Source organism: Physella acuta, unplaced genomic scaffold, assembly GCF_028476545.2.
Source record: "Physella acuta isolate Inbredline_101_S28 unplaced genomic scaffold, ASM2847654v3 ptg000610l, whole genome shotgun sequence".
NCBI lineage: Eukaryota > Metazoa > Mollusca > Gastropoda > Physidae > Physella > Physella acuta.
The window spans coordinates 212920-230462 of NW_026732129.1; the positions used below are offsets into that span (position 1 = coordinate 212920).

Consider the following 17543-nt stretch of genomic DNA (forward strand, 5'->3'; position numbering starts at 1 on the left):
GAAATAACGTAAATCACTACTTCCACTCACGGAAATCACTTAATAGTTGACAGAATCAAGAAAATCATATCTCATACCTATGTATACAATTTGGCTCATCTAACTAAGGTATTAAAAGTATCTGTTTTTTTAACCAATATAAAATTAAGTAACACTTCACTCAAAACTTGAAAAAATCCAAGTATAAAGTCTTATATATGAATTTTCTTCTTCCTAATTGATACTGTACTTAACTTACCATTTCCGGTTATTTGAAATCATTCCAAATTTAATACAGAGCTATACAGGCCTAACATAAAACCTATAAACGAAATTTCGTCAACATATCTGAAATTGTACTCAAGTTGTCCTTTTTTATAGATACACTCCCTGACAGACCCAAAAAACAGAAAATTTGAAACTTTTTTTTCTAAACAGTGCTGTAAGCACTATCACCTCTAGGTCTACACTGTGTAATATGTAAGGGTTATACCGCTGCTTGTCCAAATCCACTGGATTGTACAGAATCATAAGAACCCTATAAAATCATATTGTGTGTAATCAGTCTAATCAACACATGGATATCTGACAAAGTATTGTATTGGAATAAATTTTACATACATTTTTTTCTGTAGTCATTCAAAAACACGTGTGCTGAAAATAGTATGAATTGAAGAGAATTTTTTTCCCTATGGACAGACAATTTTTTTAAAATCAACCTTTTTGGATAATGCTTCACAATGAGGGGGGGGGGGGGGGGAGGGGGAATTCGCAAATGATGTCACATTTTTTAACGACTAACAAAAAGCCATTCAAAACTTTCTAATTAATTTCTAAATAATTATATAAAAAATAATCTTACCTTCCCTGTTTTGTGAATTAGATGTGTGCCTAATACTATGCAAGTAAATTAATATCTGTTGACTAGTGCTGTCTAGTGTCTGACAAAATGTGCTGAAGTGGTGAACGTACGGTTAGGAAGTAGTTCATAAACGATACATTGATCTACTCGATACTTGCGAGGCTAAAAAAGAGGGATGGGATGGGGGTTGGCTCGGGAAAAAATCTTGAAAGAGACAACAAAACGCCAATGTACGTCAGCATCGCCTATTTGTAAAACTTACTCAGGGGAGATAATTCCAACTAGAGGCCTTTAAAGTTTACTATGATATTTCTTGTAAAAGCAAAAACAAGCAAACGTACATAAATCCGAAGTTTCTAGTATTATATATTTTTTTTATTATTTGTAGGATACAAGATAGTACAGGAAACAAGTTCAACCACTATCACAAACACATATTAACATTGAAAAATGTACAATGGATTTCGGGTCCCTAACTACTGCCGAAAAGAAGAACCGCGCATCATGAAAGTCCACTTCATATGTAGCGGCTTCTCGTGATATGGACTTTGTTGTTTTTTGAAAAAGAATTTTGCCGGCGACAGCGTGTGTTTGATTGTAGGGAAATAGAACTCGGCCTTGACGATGGTTAAAAAATACAACTATAAATAGCTTTATTAAATATATAAAAAATTTGACGACAATTTGTGAGCCCCCTTTTTGGTCCCCATCCCCTGCCCCATCCGCCACAGTACACTTTGGAGGATCGGTCAAACACTTACGTGTCCTCAATTTAGCTATCAAAGGGGGGCAACGAGTCTAAGAAGTCATTAATTTTTGAAGAGTTGCCTATATTTTACACTGTAGTTTGTGTAATGGATTTTATTTTATTTTTTTGCGGAAGAGCGTGGTATAGTTACTGTAAAATAAAGATAATCGTACCGCAGCTACAGTGGTTTTCTTTTACAAACCAAATATCAAGGCAAAAATGCACGAAAATTAAATTCAAATTTAAAAAAAAATATTAATTATGGTCAGCCGTGGGCCCCTAAACGGCCTGCCCCCCCCCCCACCCCGCAATGCGTGGTCTGGCGGCACTGTAGTTCCGCCCCTGTTCATATTCATGTTCAATATTTGTGTTCGTGTTATTGGTTGTGGTTGAGAAAATATTGAGAAGCACTGTACTAGAGTAAGTTAGAGAAGCACTTTGTTAGAAGAAAATTTGAGAACCTCTGCGTTAGAATAAAACAAGCAACTCACCATTTTTTAAGGCCGCTAACGTGACGTACATCACCCAAACGTAAGTTTTTTGTTGACCAATGCATGGCAAGAAAATCTACTTAAAAAAAGGAGTCTCCCTACGTCCAAGGTACACTTAAAACAAGTTTATATTTTGCTAGAAAGGATGTCCTGTTTACAAAGCAGAATATGGCAGAGGATCTCACTTTTATTTTCATTGTCTCCCAACACAGAAAGGCATTCTAATCAAAAGTATACTAACAGTTTTCAGTAATAATAATACAAAATAAAATATACCATTTGAAAGATTGAAAAAAAACCTGCCAATATAAAACCAATATTTTATATTTGCTCCAATAAATACAACCAAGTCCAGGTTACATTTTCGTGATAGCAGAAACCTAACCTTAGCCCACACCAATGAGTAGACGCCAAAATCTGTCCCTCTATACAATTGGAAGCGAACATATACATTAAATGTCCGGCTTAAGCCGAATGCACCGTCCGATACTAGCCCTACATTAAATAATATTTCATTTCTAGAAGTATCTGCCGTATGACCACTCCGTTTCCGACGCTGGACATTGGTCAAGTTTATTTCACTGATACACATCAATTATTCTTTATTCGAGACTAAACTTTTAGTCGCTTTAATAATAACCAGCCGACCCGCGACGTCGCATACGCCGCTATTTAGTTTAATTCCTACGAGCCGACCCGCTGCGTATCATACGCCGCTATTTAGTTTTTTTTTTTCTACTTTTCAGTAATTTATAATTTGTGAATTCGACAGTACCAATGCTGCCATTGAAAATATTTGCTTAAAAACACTACCCCCCCCCCCCACGTGAAAGCAGCCTCCTCTTAGTTACCGCCTCTAAGTTTAAAATCGTTTCAAACTAAATTATCTGCCCCTAATAGCCGTCACCAAACCCGTCTCTGTGATTGTAAAATGTAAACAGAGTGAACACCGCTCACCAGATCATGTGGGGGTGGGGTGGGGGTGGTAGTGATATTGATAGAGAGGAAGAGAGGGGACTGCAAAGGCGCGCTTGCAGCTTGTTTTCTAACTGATCCCAGAAGAGAATTATAAATATAGATTTTGTTATAAAACACTATCAGTAGCTAGGGGCCAAGTGAATGACGATTATCCTCACCTTCACTTTCCACACCTCTCCCCGACTCCGTGAAAGCAGCCGTTCGTGACGACAGTTTACAGGCCAGAATATGTTATTTTCTCCCCTTAGTTTCTCCCAACAACTTTCTCCCTCACACTTCTCCCACCAACTTCCTCCCTCACCCTCACACTTCTCCCACCAACTTCCTCCCTCACCCTCACCCTTCTCCCACCAACTTCCTCCCTCACCCTTCTCCTTCTCCCACCAACTTCCTCCCTGACCCTTCTCCCACCAACTTCCTCCCTCACCCTTCTCCCAACAACTTCCTCCCTCACCCTTCTCCCAACAACTTCCTCCCTCACCCTTCTCCTTCTCCCACTAACTTCCCCCATCACCCTTCTCCTTCTCCCACCAACTACCCCCTCAACCTTCTCCCAACAACTTCCTCCCCCACCCTTCTTTCACCAACTTCCTCCATCACCCTTCTCCCACCAACTTCCTCCCTCACCCTTCTCCCAACAACTTCCTCCCTCACCCTTCTCCCAATAACTTCCTCCCTCACCCTTCTCCAACTTCCTTACCATATTTCCCTTTCAATCCCTCACAAGGTACTTGTAGATAAAGTAGAACTGTAAAATATCTTGTGTTTCTTCGTACGGGTTGTGGTCAGTGTGGAGGCTGGGGGGACTGGCAAAAATGGATGATCTTTGCTACTGTTCTCTCTCGTCTGCTACACCGCAGTTTTAAAATTGTCATGCCCCAACCGTGCAGACTGTCAATGTTATACCAGCCAAACAAAGTTCAGTGGGAGCCAGACAATGAAACAACACACTGGAAATTTCGCACTACAGATTCAAAGACCTGAACAAAGTTTATCTACTAATAAACTTTAAAAGCCATGATTCTGTAGAACTAAGCGGAATCGTGTGCTTGAAAACGCTAAGCATGCGCTCAGCAATTCGTCCGACATGTATAATAGGAGTTTCAATAATCGGTACTTACTACAGGGAAAATTGTAAAGTAATCATTACTCTTTAGATCTAACGGCAGATGATGTAGAATTCATGTTTTTTACCTTGACCGTGGCATATGAAGGGATGATTTGGTCAGCACTATGACTAGTCGGGTTTATTTTTCCAAGCGTGAATTGGGTACCCATCAGAGGTTGTTGTAATTAGGGACATTTTAACGTGAACCCGGATTCGAACTCGAGAATTTCGGGTTAGCAGTCTATCGCCGCAGGGCACATCAATACAAAGTTATTTCATGTGGTTTGGAGAGGAGCTACTAAATCTGGGAGGGGTAATGGCGGGAAGAGAATGGCAGGGAGTAATCGGTAGTAGAGTGAATGATGTACTCAAATAGTAACATGCTTGTGAGAAAATACACACAGGCACACATAAAAATCAAATTTAGAGTTTCAATTTACTAACAGCAATAGTCGTAACACATAGCTGTATGACCAACATAACAGAACAACATCAAGCAGAAATTAAAACCATACATTAGAAACCAACACCTCATATCAACATTACATTCAAACAACGCAAGTCATCATCACAGACCAATATCAAAACACTCATAAGAAAAACAATTGATTCATGAATGCTAGAATTTATTTTAATTTCATGTTAAAAAAAATATTTGTTGTCTTAAAAACTCTACATAAAACATTTTGATCCAATGACTTAAACTAAGTGAAATTTAAAAATAATGAATGCGCCAAGTTCAAAATTTTAGTTCACAAACTGTCTACCAAGGTGGGTTTTTACATTTTCCTATTGTTAAACTGAAACAGTTTTAAATATTCGATTTCTGTTGGATATCCAGCTGTTAAATTTGAAATAGTACTGTGGTAGAAGGGAAACAGTTGATTACGATGATTTAATATATTACGTTTTTAAATGTAGTAGTTAAAATACATTTCTCGTTTAAGATCTAATGATCCATATGCAAAATAAGTATAATTTCAATGTTTTTAGACCTAGGCATTTGTATAAATGGTGTTGAAAACACAATGCCAGCCACCTTTACTTTCCCCAATATGAGTTACGTACCTATCAGAAATTGGTGAACTCAGTCTAACCAGTAGTCTTTACTTTCCCCAATATGAGTTACGTACCTATCAGAAATTGGTGAACTCAGTCCAACCAGTAGTCGGAGTCTGGACCGAGATCCGAACTCCAGACATTCGGGCAAGCAGTCTAGCGATTCTCCACATTACCATGTTTTAATAATATTAAGACTTTTGTTGAACGCAGCCCCTTTGCTCCCATTTTACAAATAGGATGTATGAAAGTGTGTCCAACTCAAGAACCAAACCCTATCTTCAGAATAAAGCTGTTGGCTGGCAGCAGGAATATAACGTTCCCACAGCCTAGCAAAATTCTTTTAATAAGGCAGTTCTCTTGCATTCTAAATGCATTAAACTATCACTAGTACATTTTTTTCATAGCTATATCTTAGTGTTAAAAACAATGTGTTTCTAAAATTAAGCTACTCAGATTAACGTACCTCAACACTAGGTGTCACGTGCTGAGTAAGGCGCACCTGAAAAAAAGAGCGGAAAATTTATTCAGCACAATAAAACTTCGCAATTTACAAGCTTTAGTTTAGTACACCGTTTATTATATCGATTTCTATATCTCTCTGTAAGGGAATTAAGTGAAGGGTGGGTTTTAGGTCAAATCCTTTAACTCAATTTCGACAGATATTCTGTTTAAAATCTAATATATAAATACATAAATAAATAAATAACTAAATAACTAAATAACTAAATAACTATATATATATATATATATATATATATATATATATATATATATATATATATATATATATATATATATATATATATATATATATATATATATAAGGTTATTAAATTAAGGGTGGGTCTGTGGTAAAATCTTTTTATTCATTTTCGACACAAACATTCAGTTATTCTGTTATAGATCTAATCGTGCGGCGTCAATTCGGCCAATGACGAAACGGCCCCGTCAAAACGACCCCGACAAAACGACCCCGTCAAAACGACCCCGTCAAATCGGCCCCGTCAAAAGGGCCAGCGACATATAGACCCCGTCATATAGGCTCCCGACAAATAGGCTCCCGTCATTTAGGCTACCGACAAATAGGCTCCCGTTATATAGGCTCCCGACAAAAGGGCTCCAGTCAATAAGGCTCCTGACAAATAGGCTCCCGTCATTTTGGCTCCCGACATATAGTCTCCCGTCATTTAGTTTTTTCCACAAAACGGCCCCCGTCATTACGACTCCCGACAAATAGGCTAGCGTCATTTTGGCTCCCGACAAAAAGGCTCCTGTCAATTTGGCTCCAGACAAAAGGACCACTGACACAGTGGCGTAGCTACCGTAAAGCTAGCGTAAGCAAGGCATGTGGGCCGAAGGCACATAGGGGCCCTTTTCCCTCATAAAAAATTAAAACTTTTACAATGGAATTTTAATATTTGTTACATTTAAATAATTTTAAAAAAGAAAAAGGTTAAAAGTTCCAAAAAGCCCCCCACCGTTTCGGCAGTGGGATTCAGTGTTTGTGGGTCGAACAGAGCCCAATCGTTATAATAACACTACAGGCTATATCACTTTGTCGTGCAAGACATTGAGAGAATCAGCCTATAAATAAACTTTTTAGCAGTAGTAGGCAAGCATAATAATACAGTATAAATACAAAATCAGGACATATAAAATACAAAATGTTGCCTTCAGAATATTTATATATTAAAAAATATCCATCGTAAGTAGAAGTTGATCTCTTCGTTTAACTCCTCTGTAGCCTAACGCAGAGGCGTAGCGAAGGCGAGGCGGGGGGTGCGGACCGCAACGGGTGACACCATTTACGGGGGGTGACACCAAAGGCAAAAAATTGTAAAATTTATAGAATGAAATGCCATTTTCCAGATCCATTAAAGTTAAATAGTCTTCTAAGTACAAATCGAAAATTATATCAAGAGGGGAGGGGGGGGGGGGGTGTGACACCACGACGTAAACGTAAACTATAAAGTAAACAATGCTACATCCAACTGTATTATAAACAGACTGCAGATAAACATCGTTACTATTAAGTCAGCAGTGATTAAAGCTTAAACACGTACGTGTACCAGTATGTGGCATATATATAAATTTTAGGCCTATGTAGGCCGACACACACACACACACACACACACACACACATATATATATATATATATATATATATATATATACATACATATATAGGCCTATATATATATATATATATATATATATATATATATATATATATATATATATATATATATATATATATGCTTTGTTTCCTGGGAGGGGGGTGACAATACGAAGTGCCGCACCGGGTGAGACCCGACCTAGCGACGCCACTGGCCTAACGGCTGATAATTTTTGCATAGGGGCCCAAAAATCCTAGCTACGCCACTGCACTGACAATACCGTTTCTGTAGAGACTAAGTCTCCCGGCAAAGCGGTCTCATTGAATATGACGTCTGCCAGTGGGACGCCTTCATCAATATTCTTTAGAGTTAGCTTATCCAACACTCTTATGTAATACAACGTATGCATCTCTTGTTCGGCAGGCCTTATTTTTATATTAGTTTATCTATTATAAAATATAGTATGTTTTAATTTAAGGGTCATCTATCTATGACATCCATAATTGAGTCGGTTATAGGCTGTTCCAACTCATTGTGTGGGGAGAAGGGTCCACGCTGTACCTTCCTAACTGCAATATGCTTGTACAGGGGCGTAGCGAGGGGGGGGGTGCGGGGGATGCGGACCGCACCGGGGTACACCATTTAGGGGGGTGACACCAAGGCGAAAAATAGCAAAATATATAGAGAAAAAGTTGAGGGGGTGGGGGTGCAAATCGAAAGTTTGGGGGGGGGGTGCAAATCAAAAACTTGAAAGTTTGTCCCCGGGGGTGACACCCGACCTCGCTACGCCACTGTGCTTGTAGGTTATCAAAACAAAATGCTGTTATCATGTTAACATCATGTATATCATACATTTACACTTCTGTGTTCGCTTTTAAGCAACAGATCTTTCTGTTGTAAATTAAACATTATCAAATCTTTAGAATTGGTGGAATTTAGCTGTTAAGGGCTCGATTTGTTTGTGAATTAATGTTGGTTCATGAAAAAATAATTTCATTCGGGCATTAAAAAGAGGTTATGGTGGTATTGGAGGTAGGACACAATGGTTACTTTTATGCCAATAGTGGTCATATCATTCATTTTTCTGGAGCCAATATGTCGGGAGTCATTTTGTCAAAAGCCAATATGTCGGGAGCCCAATTGCCGGGAGCCAATCGGTCGGGAGCCCATTTGTCGGTAGCCAAGATATCGTGAGCCCATTTGCCGGGAGCCCATTTGTCTTGAGCCCTTATGTCGGGAGCCAATATGTCGGGAGCCGCTTTGTCGGGAGCCAATATGTCCTGAGCCTATTTGTCAGGGGTTAATATGTCGGGAGTCAATTTGTCGGGAGCCTAAATATCGGGAGCCCATTTGTCGGGAGCCTATATGTCGCAAGTCAATATGACGGGAGCCCATTTGACGGGAGCCAATAAGTCGGGGCCCTTTTGACGGGGCTATTTTGACGGGGTCGGTTTGTCGGGAGTCGATTTGACGGGGTCGTATTAACGGGGCCGTTTTGACGGGGCCGATTTGTCCCGGGCCGTTTTGACAGGGCACCAGATCTAATATACAAAGCCATAACGGATTTTGTGCCTCTGTTTATCTGTGACAGGGGACGGACTCTTGGTAACAGAAACATATAGTAAAAAACTTGACTTGATCGCCATATTCTTAAAGATTATATTATCTAAATGAATGATTTTTAAAAAATACCATGGATGGTGTTATAATACAATAAAGGTCTTTTTCCAAACATATCATTTTAATTAACCTTAACTTAAGTGTAATAAGCAAAGTATTAGAAAATGTATCATCCTAAAAAAAATTGAAAAGTTTACAAATTTCTTATATTTTTCCATTATTGCCGATTATTTCTCGCGAAAGATGACAAAAAAAATTGCTTCCCGTTAAAAAAACATTACATCCGCGGAGGGGGGGGGGTGGAAGGGGGGACAAATTTATTAGTTTGTTTTTGTGTTTGAAAAAAAATATATATATACTTAGCATAAATTGATAAAATGAAATGTGGTAAGTAAAACACGAATATTTTAAATACTGTCTTTTATTTATATTATACACTGAACGTACTGTTTACTAATTATTATTTAAAATCGATAACAGTCCTCCTAATAGTCCTCCATGTTTACTTCTATCTTTCGGGACAAGCTGGGGGTATTATAATAGTTCACTAAATGATCCAGGCATGTCTACCGGCGCCCCATTACTTTGAGATATTGTTTCCGTTTAGGTTTGCGTTTTGTTTTTCCATTTGTATTTATATTTGCGTTTGTGTTTATGTTTTAGTTTGCGTTTGCGTTTGCGTTTGTATTTTGATTTTTATTTGTGTTTATAGTCGGGTGTGTGTTTTTGGTTGGGATTGTGTTTGTGTGTGTATTTGTGCTTGTTTTTGCGTTTATGGTTGTGTTATTAATTGTGTTAGCGTTTGTATTTGTTTTTTCCTTTGTGTTTGTGTTACCTTTGTGTTTGTGTTTGCGTTATTTTTGCGTTTTTTGTGTGTTTTGGTTTTGATTGGTTGTGGTTAGGGTTAAATCCAAAAGTGACATATTACCTAAACTCGAGCAATGACGGGTATATGCTGCTTAATAAACATAAATTATGGTCCTTTACAGAGCCCAGTGCAGGGCCTGGACGGAAGGCTAGTTTTCTAAATAAATCAGTTTCATAAGAATATAGAAGAAGTATTGTAATCGTGTAAAAAATCGAAATCTAGATTTTCATATAACTCAACGCTTAACACTTTCCTGTGGCGGAAAAAAACCCATACTTTTTGCAATATTGTCTGTATGTCTGTGTGTGCGTATTTGTGTGTCTATGTGTCTGTGATTACAACAACTTGGGTATATTTACAGCTAAGTTTATAAAATTTCATGTATAAGTATTACATCACATTTGTAGTTGTGTATCAACTTTTCACTGATTTGCCGTAAACGGAAGTGGAACTTATTGTACTTTAAATTTTTCAAAAACCTTTAACTTCCGTACTATTTTTGTAAGACAGATGAAATTCCACTTAGAAGTAAAAAAAATTAATTCTCTGTTATGTTAAAAAAAGTTAGTATTTTCTTTTGACTGGAAGTAATACATTACGTTTTAATTTAATATTTCTCAAAATATGCATTTGAATTTATAAGGTACTAATGTTCGGTACTATTTAAAAAGCATTGTTTGCAGTTTAGTTGGTGCGCATTTCTTTTTTCTACAAGATACACTTTTGTACTAAAAATTTAACCAAGTCAAGATTTATTAAAAAAGCATGTCTATATCCCCAGTTGCCGTCCCCCGTAGTGTTACATAAGAATATTCGAGAAAGTTTAGGACAGATAACGACATTTTAATAAATGTGGATTTAGAACTTTAGTTCGATTAAAATAAGTCCCCTATGCTCCGTATATGATAAGTACTGAGAAGTAAAACTGTGAAAACTGTCAAAATTTCAGGTGATTTTGTGCACGATTACAATAATTCCTCTATATCCTGTATACGAGAAAGTAAAAAGTCAACATAAAACTCACATCATCTAGAAACCAGGCTGGTCTCCACCCATTGTTCTCGTGTCCAATCGTAAATGATTGTAGTTGTCCTACATTTTCAGCAATAGTCTAGAAAAAATGAATCCAATTTCATATATTAGAATAATATATCGTTTTTTTTTTAATCTAGTCGTTTAAAGATCCAAAATTTTATAATCTGGTTTACATTAAATATAATGTTTAGAAACATTTAAGTTTGCTTTATTTTTGTACTGCTTTACGCAGATGTCTATACGTAAGTTTGGGTAGCGTCAACATAGTGTACTTTGTCTTCAGTTTTTCTTCGTGTCAATATCTCTTGTAGTTGGTAAAAAATATACTTCAATGTTACAAATTCGCTTTGTGGATTGTTTTCTTTATTAGTGTTACATCTGACCCAAAACGAGCCAAAAATAATTAGAAAGCCGAGTGTAACATACTGTAAGTCAATAAAAGTACATCAAGCTATAGCAGATTGTATGCACATCGTAATCACCTTTGGAAGTCACAGTTTGTTAATATACAGCAGTAATGAATCCAATCGTTTTCTTATCATTGGAAATATGCACATTTTGTAACGTATCCGTTTTGAAGAGCAAAAGACAGTATTTATGTAGTAATAGAGAAGCCGTAAGTTGAGCGAAACTGTCCGAAATGACCAACCCACTCAATGTATGAATTGACCAACCCACTCACTGTCTTAACTGACCAACCCACTAGCTGCCCCTAAATTGTCTTAAATGACTAGCCCATTCATTGCACCTATACTATCTTGAATGACCAACACACTCACTGCCCTTTTACTGTCTTAATTGACAAACTAACTGTATACTGTCTGTATTGACCAACCAGCTCACTGCCTCTTTACTGTCTTTAGTGACCAACCCCCTCTTTACCCATTGACTGTCTTAAATGACCAACCCTCTCAGTTCTCCTATACTGTCTTAATTGATACATCCACTCACAGCCACTGTACTGTCTTAATTCACCAACCCAATCACTGTCCTTGTACTGTCTTAATTGACAAACCCTCTCAGTTCCCCTATACTGTCTTAATTGACCAACCCACTCACTGCTCCTGTACTGTCTTAATGGAGGCGAGCGAGTTGACGAGATTCCTTCCATAATGTTGTTGTCATGGAATAAAAACGTGTTTTTTTTAGATTTAGACCGTAAAAAAAATAAAAAATAAAAACTTAAGCCTAAAATTAATTTAGAAATTTTATATTCTTAGAATAAATGCTATAAAAGTTGCAAATCCAGAGAACTTGAAAATAATTTGTTGAGTTTAAGGCTACATTTCTATTTATTTTCATCAAGCCTAAGTTATAACCGGATGTTTCACTTTCGTAAGACAAATATTGATTGGCTGTACAGTAACTTAGTGATCGATAACTATTTGTTTACAAAACTTTGCAGATCAAGTTTTTAAATAACAATGCAAATTTAAAACCCCATGACCTAGTTTTCTATTTTTAGCTTACAATGTGTACAATAAAATCTATGGCAGCCTATCCAATAGCAGGATGCCATGTTTATGTCGCCATTACACGTGAAAACCAAATTGTTTTTGCTTTTTTTTTTAATTTTTTTTTAGTTACCGAAAATATTATAAACATCAAATACATCCAATCTTTAGTAAAGTCCGAAAAAAACCAGACAGGCAGGATTTTATAACCATATTAATTGTAAATACGCTGTGCATGATTTTTTAATGAATTTATACACCTCTCAAATACCTTTGAGACTTTTCTCGCTGGTGTCCATTGACCAACCCATTCACAGCCCTAACTGACCCACCTACTCACCGAGAACGTGTCCGTGGATCCCTGCTCAAAACTACCAAACGAAAACGGTGGAATATACTTGATGGAGCCTCTAGTTCCTCTCAGAGTAATGTAAACTGCCGCATCGGTCCCAGCACCCATAATATCACCTGTTCTAATTGTTATTGTATACCGGATACGCTCTGTAAATCCTGGTGACAAAGATTATCCTAATTTTATTATTGTTTAAAGGGAGAGCTTAAAACAAAATTTTCTTTTAGCACATTTGGGTAATTATAAGAAAGATTGCCAATGTTATGTTCCATTCTTTCTTACGTTGTTGATACTAGAAAATGTTACACTTTAAAATAAAACAATATAAATAAAACTACATGTTCGATTAAAACTTATTTTTATAATGTTACAAAACTAACCTGATTGAAATAACACCAGCACACAAAGCAAACCAAAGGACGATGTGATGCTCATCTTCTTTGTGTAGTTGTTGGAAACGGTCTTAAAGTCGTTTTGGCTTTCAATCCAGTGTGAATGATCTGGCCCTACAGCCAAGCTTTATACAGTGGCAGGCGAGAAAGCTCAAGGATGTAAAGGCCGCTGAGTGCTTAGTTTTTATCATAAAGTATTTGCCACTTCAATTTGAAAAACTTCGTACGTCAGATTGTTTTAAGTATTTCATCAGCGATGCTGTAAAATGGGCTTATCTAGTTAGCGATGCTGTAAAATGGGCTTCTCTAGGTAGAAAATTGATTAGTTGGGAGACCTCTCAAATGTGGTTGGCAGTGTATTTAATAAAGACATGTTTGTTAATAATTTAAAAAAAAAATAATATATACACTTTACCTGCTTGGATAAGAAATACTTACTCATAGCTATGTTCAGTGTTCATGTTTGTACTAGTGGTTGTGGTTGAAAAATGTTTAAGAAGTATTGTCAGAAGGTAGTTTGAGAAATACCGTGTTAGAAGAAAATTTAGAGAAGCACTATTTGAGAACCTCTATGCTAGAATAAAACAAGCAACGCATAATTTTTTAAGGCCGCTAAGGTGACGTACGAAACCAAACCTTAAGTACTAAGAGTGTTTGTTGACAAATGGTAAAAAAATCTACTTAATAACGAAAAGGGGATCTCTCAACGCCCAAAAAAATAACTTAAAACAAGCTGATATTTTGTTTTTATAGCAGAATATGTCAGCAGAATGTTGCAGAATGATTATGGACAGAGCATTTTAGAGTCATATCGACCCATTCTTGCGCCTGGATCAAACGATTATTTTTTCCCCTCTACCATTTTAAGAAAGCTGTTCACGTTGTGTTAAACAGTTATAAAAGCACTATGTTGGAAGAAAGTTTGAGAAGCACAGTGTTAGAATAAAACAAGCGACACATCTTTTTTAAGGCCGCGAAAGTGACGTACGTTACCGAAACGTTAAGTGCTTGGTTGACCTATGCATGGCAAATAAAAACTACTTAAAAATTATTTTATTAAAAAGGATGTCCTGTTTGTATAGCAGAATAATTACGGACGGCGTGGTTGGATTGGAGTGCATTGGCTACTAGCTATACATTTCCGAGCTCGAATACCAGTCAGTTAAGTTGTTATGGGGGAAACACAAATAAAACTAAAAAAAATTGATAGAAGTAGAGCCCCTACTGCAGCAGGATCAGTAACTCTGGCTTTCTTTCCGCAACTTCTAATGATTAGCTTTCCTTGGACTTGTCAGGCAAATGTTAAGCGGGGACTACTGTGCGGGCAACATCATCTCTTTACCTAATCCCCTGGCTAGCACCCAGAAGATCTCACTTTTACTTTCATTGTATCCTGCTGCAAAAATTCAGTCTAATCTTAAGTATCCTAACATTGTTCCGTCGTAGAAGTCATAATAATGCACACTAAATTATATCATCCGTCAATGCATTAATGGTCTTGATCAGCAGCCTGTGACCCTCATAAAAAATCATCCACAAATATGTCGAGCCGTACTTGATAGCACCAAATCTCTGCAGATAAAGGAAACGATTACATTATTACTTAGATATTGCTTTAAGAGTTAGTTCAATGGAGACATGACATATACTATTACACAATACCAACACATAGACCTAAGGAATAGCATGAATAGTAGATAATACAAACTAAAATATATTAAATTATTACATATATACATATACATACACCTATACCTACACCTACACCTACACCTACATCTACACGTACAACTACACTTACGCCTATGCCTACGCATACGTCTACGCCTACAACCACGCCCAATCCCACACCCACACCCACACCTACACCCACACCCACACCCACACCCACACCTACACCTACACCTACACCTACACCTACACCTACGCCTACGCCTACGCCTACGCCTACGCCCACGCCCACGCCCACGCCCACGCCCACGCCCACACCCACACCCACACCCACACCCACACCCACACCCACACCCACACCCACACCCACACCCACACCTACACCTACACCTACACCTACACCTACACCTACACCCACACCCACACCCACACCCACACCCACACCCACACCCACACCCACACCCACACCCACACCCACACCTACACCTACACCTACACCTACACCTACACCTAATTATGCTCATGCACAAGCGCAATACACATAAACAAACACACTGTCATCAATATTCACACACACATGTGAATGTACACATCATAGTTTGCAAGAAGCTCTTATAGGCCTTTATTAATTTTTAACTAACTGGAGATAAATAGTGCTTTTGACTTTGAGAAACAATATGAAGTCTATAGTTATCTATATGCATTACTATAACATTCATCCAATCGCCATAAAACTTTAGATTGTTGAGTGCACTATGGTGAAGGTTTCTGACCTATATTTAAAAAAAGATATAGGTCACACTGTATTTCATGTAGGCTACTATTGACAGGCATACCATATTGGAAGTTTATTGAACATGTGGTGATTTCATGACCTAGTTCCTACTTTTCACTGGAAATTCTGGATTCCACTCTCACTCTCTTCCTCTCTTTCTCTCTAACCCCTTCTCCTCTTTCTCTCTATTTCTCTTTCACGCTTTCTGTACATAGTACATACCCCGTCACCATTCTCCACACAACTTCCCCCCTCACCCTTCTCCCACTAACATCCCCCCTCACCCTTCTCCCACCAACTTCCCCCCTCACCCTTCTCCCACCAACTTCCCCCCTCACCCTTCTCCCACCCACTTCCTTACCCTATTTCCCATTTAATCCCTCACAAGGTACTTGTAGATAAAGTAGAGGTGTAAAATATCTTGTGTTTCTTGGGATGGTCTACTGTTCTCTCTCGTCTGCTACACCGCTGTTTTAAAATTGTCATGCCCCAACCGTGCAGGCTGTTCAGTGGGAGCCGGACAATGAAAAAAACACGCTGGAAAATTTTCACTACAGATTCAAAGACCTGAACAAAGTTTATTTACTAATAAATTTTTAACCCCATCATTCTGTAGAAGTGAGCGGAATCGTGTACCTGAATACGCCAAGCATTCAAAAGCATGCACTCAATTTGTCCGACATGTATAATAGGAGTTTTAATCATCGGTAATTGCTACAGGGACAATTTTAAAGTAAGTATTACTTTTTAGATATAACGGCAGATGATGTAGAATTCATATTTCGAAATCGAGAATTTCGGGTTAGCAGTCTATCGCTGTACCTCGAAATCGAGAATTTCGGGTTAGCAGTCTATCGCTGTACCGCTAAGCCAATCAAGGGCAAATCAATACAAAGTTATTTCATGTGGTTTGGAGAGGAGCTACTATATCTGGGAGGGGTAATGGCGGGAAGAGAATAGCAGTGAGCAATCGGTAGTAGAGTGAATGATGTTCTTACATACTAACATGCTGGTGAGAACATACACACATACACAAATAAGAGCACAATTTAGAGATTCAATGTACTACAAAGCAGTCGTAAAACAAACCCCTTGCAACATTATAAATAATTAAAGAATGTTACATAATTTTATTTTTATGATTAATAGAAATACATTTTATTAATAGCTCTAATGTTAAAAGCATTGTAATTCGAATGTTTAAATAACAACGAATTCATAACAAACTATCAAATGTTTGTTTTATACAGCTTTAACTGGATTTGGTAGACAAGTAGAGTAGGATTGCTATTAATTACTTAATCTCCGTTTTTCAAATTGAGTAATTAAAACTGATGCATTGTGGTAAGGTAAAGACGGAGAGGGTGAGATGGAGGGTAATAGAGAGAGAAATATAAAGTGAGGTTAAGAAAGATGAAAAGGATAGAGAGGTGGGGGAAGTGATAGAGAAAGTAGGTGGAGAAATATGCAGAGCTGGAAAGAGGTAAAGATAGAGAAGGAGATGGGGAAGAAAAAAAAAGTCAGTAAAATTACTGCGATGTTAAAGATAAAACAAAAAGAAATCAAATTATAAAAAAAGAACACGCCTGTGAGTACCAAGGTCACAAAATAGATCAAACCCAAAGTTGCTGCTATACTCATTTTGCTGGTCTTGTTTTTAAGTAAGGTCGAAAACTTGAGTAGACCTTTAATCCTATGTCACCGGTTATACCTTTAATCCTGTGTCATCGGTTACACCTTTAAATTTGTGTCACCGCATTGACCTTTAATCATGTGTCACATATCAGACCATAGCAACCAACTTTATAGAGAAAGGTAAGAAAATTACAGGATAGAAAGCTCTAACCCTCCACCTCAGTAGGCGCTCCCATTCCCGGAAGACGGTAACAAATGTTACTTATTGTTACGTTCCGGGTTCGTTTCAAATCAACAACAACGCTTCGTCTCTAACTTCACTACTTTTATTCGTCTCAATGCATTCAAGCGTACCAGAACAGTCCTCGTCCTAACCGCTACTAACCCGCTGACTGC

At 37.7% G+C, this 17543-nt stretch overlaps 1 protein-coding gene across 1 annotated transcript; it reads right to left on the reverse strand.

The window, feature by feature from the left end:
* Nucleotides 1-4804: 4804 nt before the first annotated feature.
* On the reverse strand, nt 4805-13235 carry LOC131947882 (lipoxygenase homology domain-containing protein 1-like). The gene is made up of 5 exons (XM_059309265.1): nt 13055-13235; nt 12663-12832; nt 10858-10944; nt 5692-5727; nt 4805-5027 (listed from the first exon to the last, which is right to left on the reverse strand). Exons 1-5 carry the CDS (start codon nt 13107-13109, stop codon nt 4962-4964), a joined length of 414 nt encoding a protein of 137 aa, XP_059165248.1. The 5' UTR covers nt 13110-13235; the 3' UTR covers nt 4805-4961.
* Nucleotides 13236-17543: the final 4308 nt, after the last annotated feature.

Bases quoted from the DNA above. Each gene is read 5' to 3' on its own strand.
- LOC131947882 (XM_059309265.1), bottom strand. From the start codon at position 13,109: ATGAGCATCACATCGTCCTTTGGTTTGCTTTGTGTGCTGGTGTTATTT. The intron at 12,833-13,054 runs GTTAGTTTTGTA...CTTTGTCACCAG, and splicing joins GCTGGTGTTATTTCAATCAG to GATTTACAGAGCGTATCCGG. The intron at 10,945-12,662 runs GTGAGTAGGTGG...CATTTTTTCTAG, and splicing joins GATCCACGGACACGTTCTCG to ACTATTGCTGAAAATGTAGG.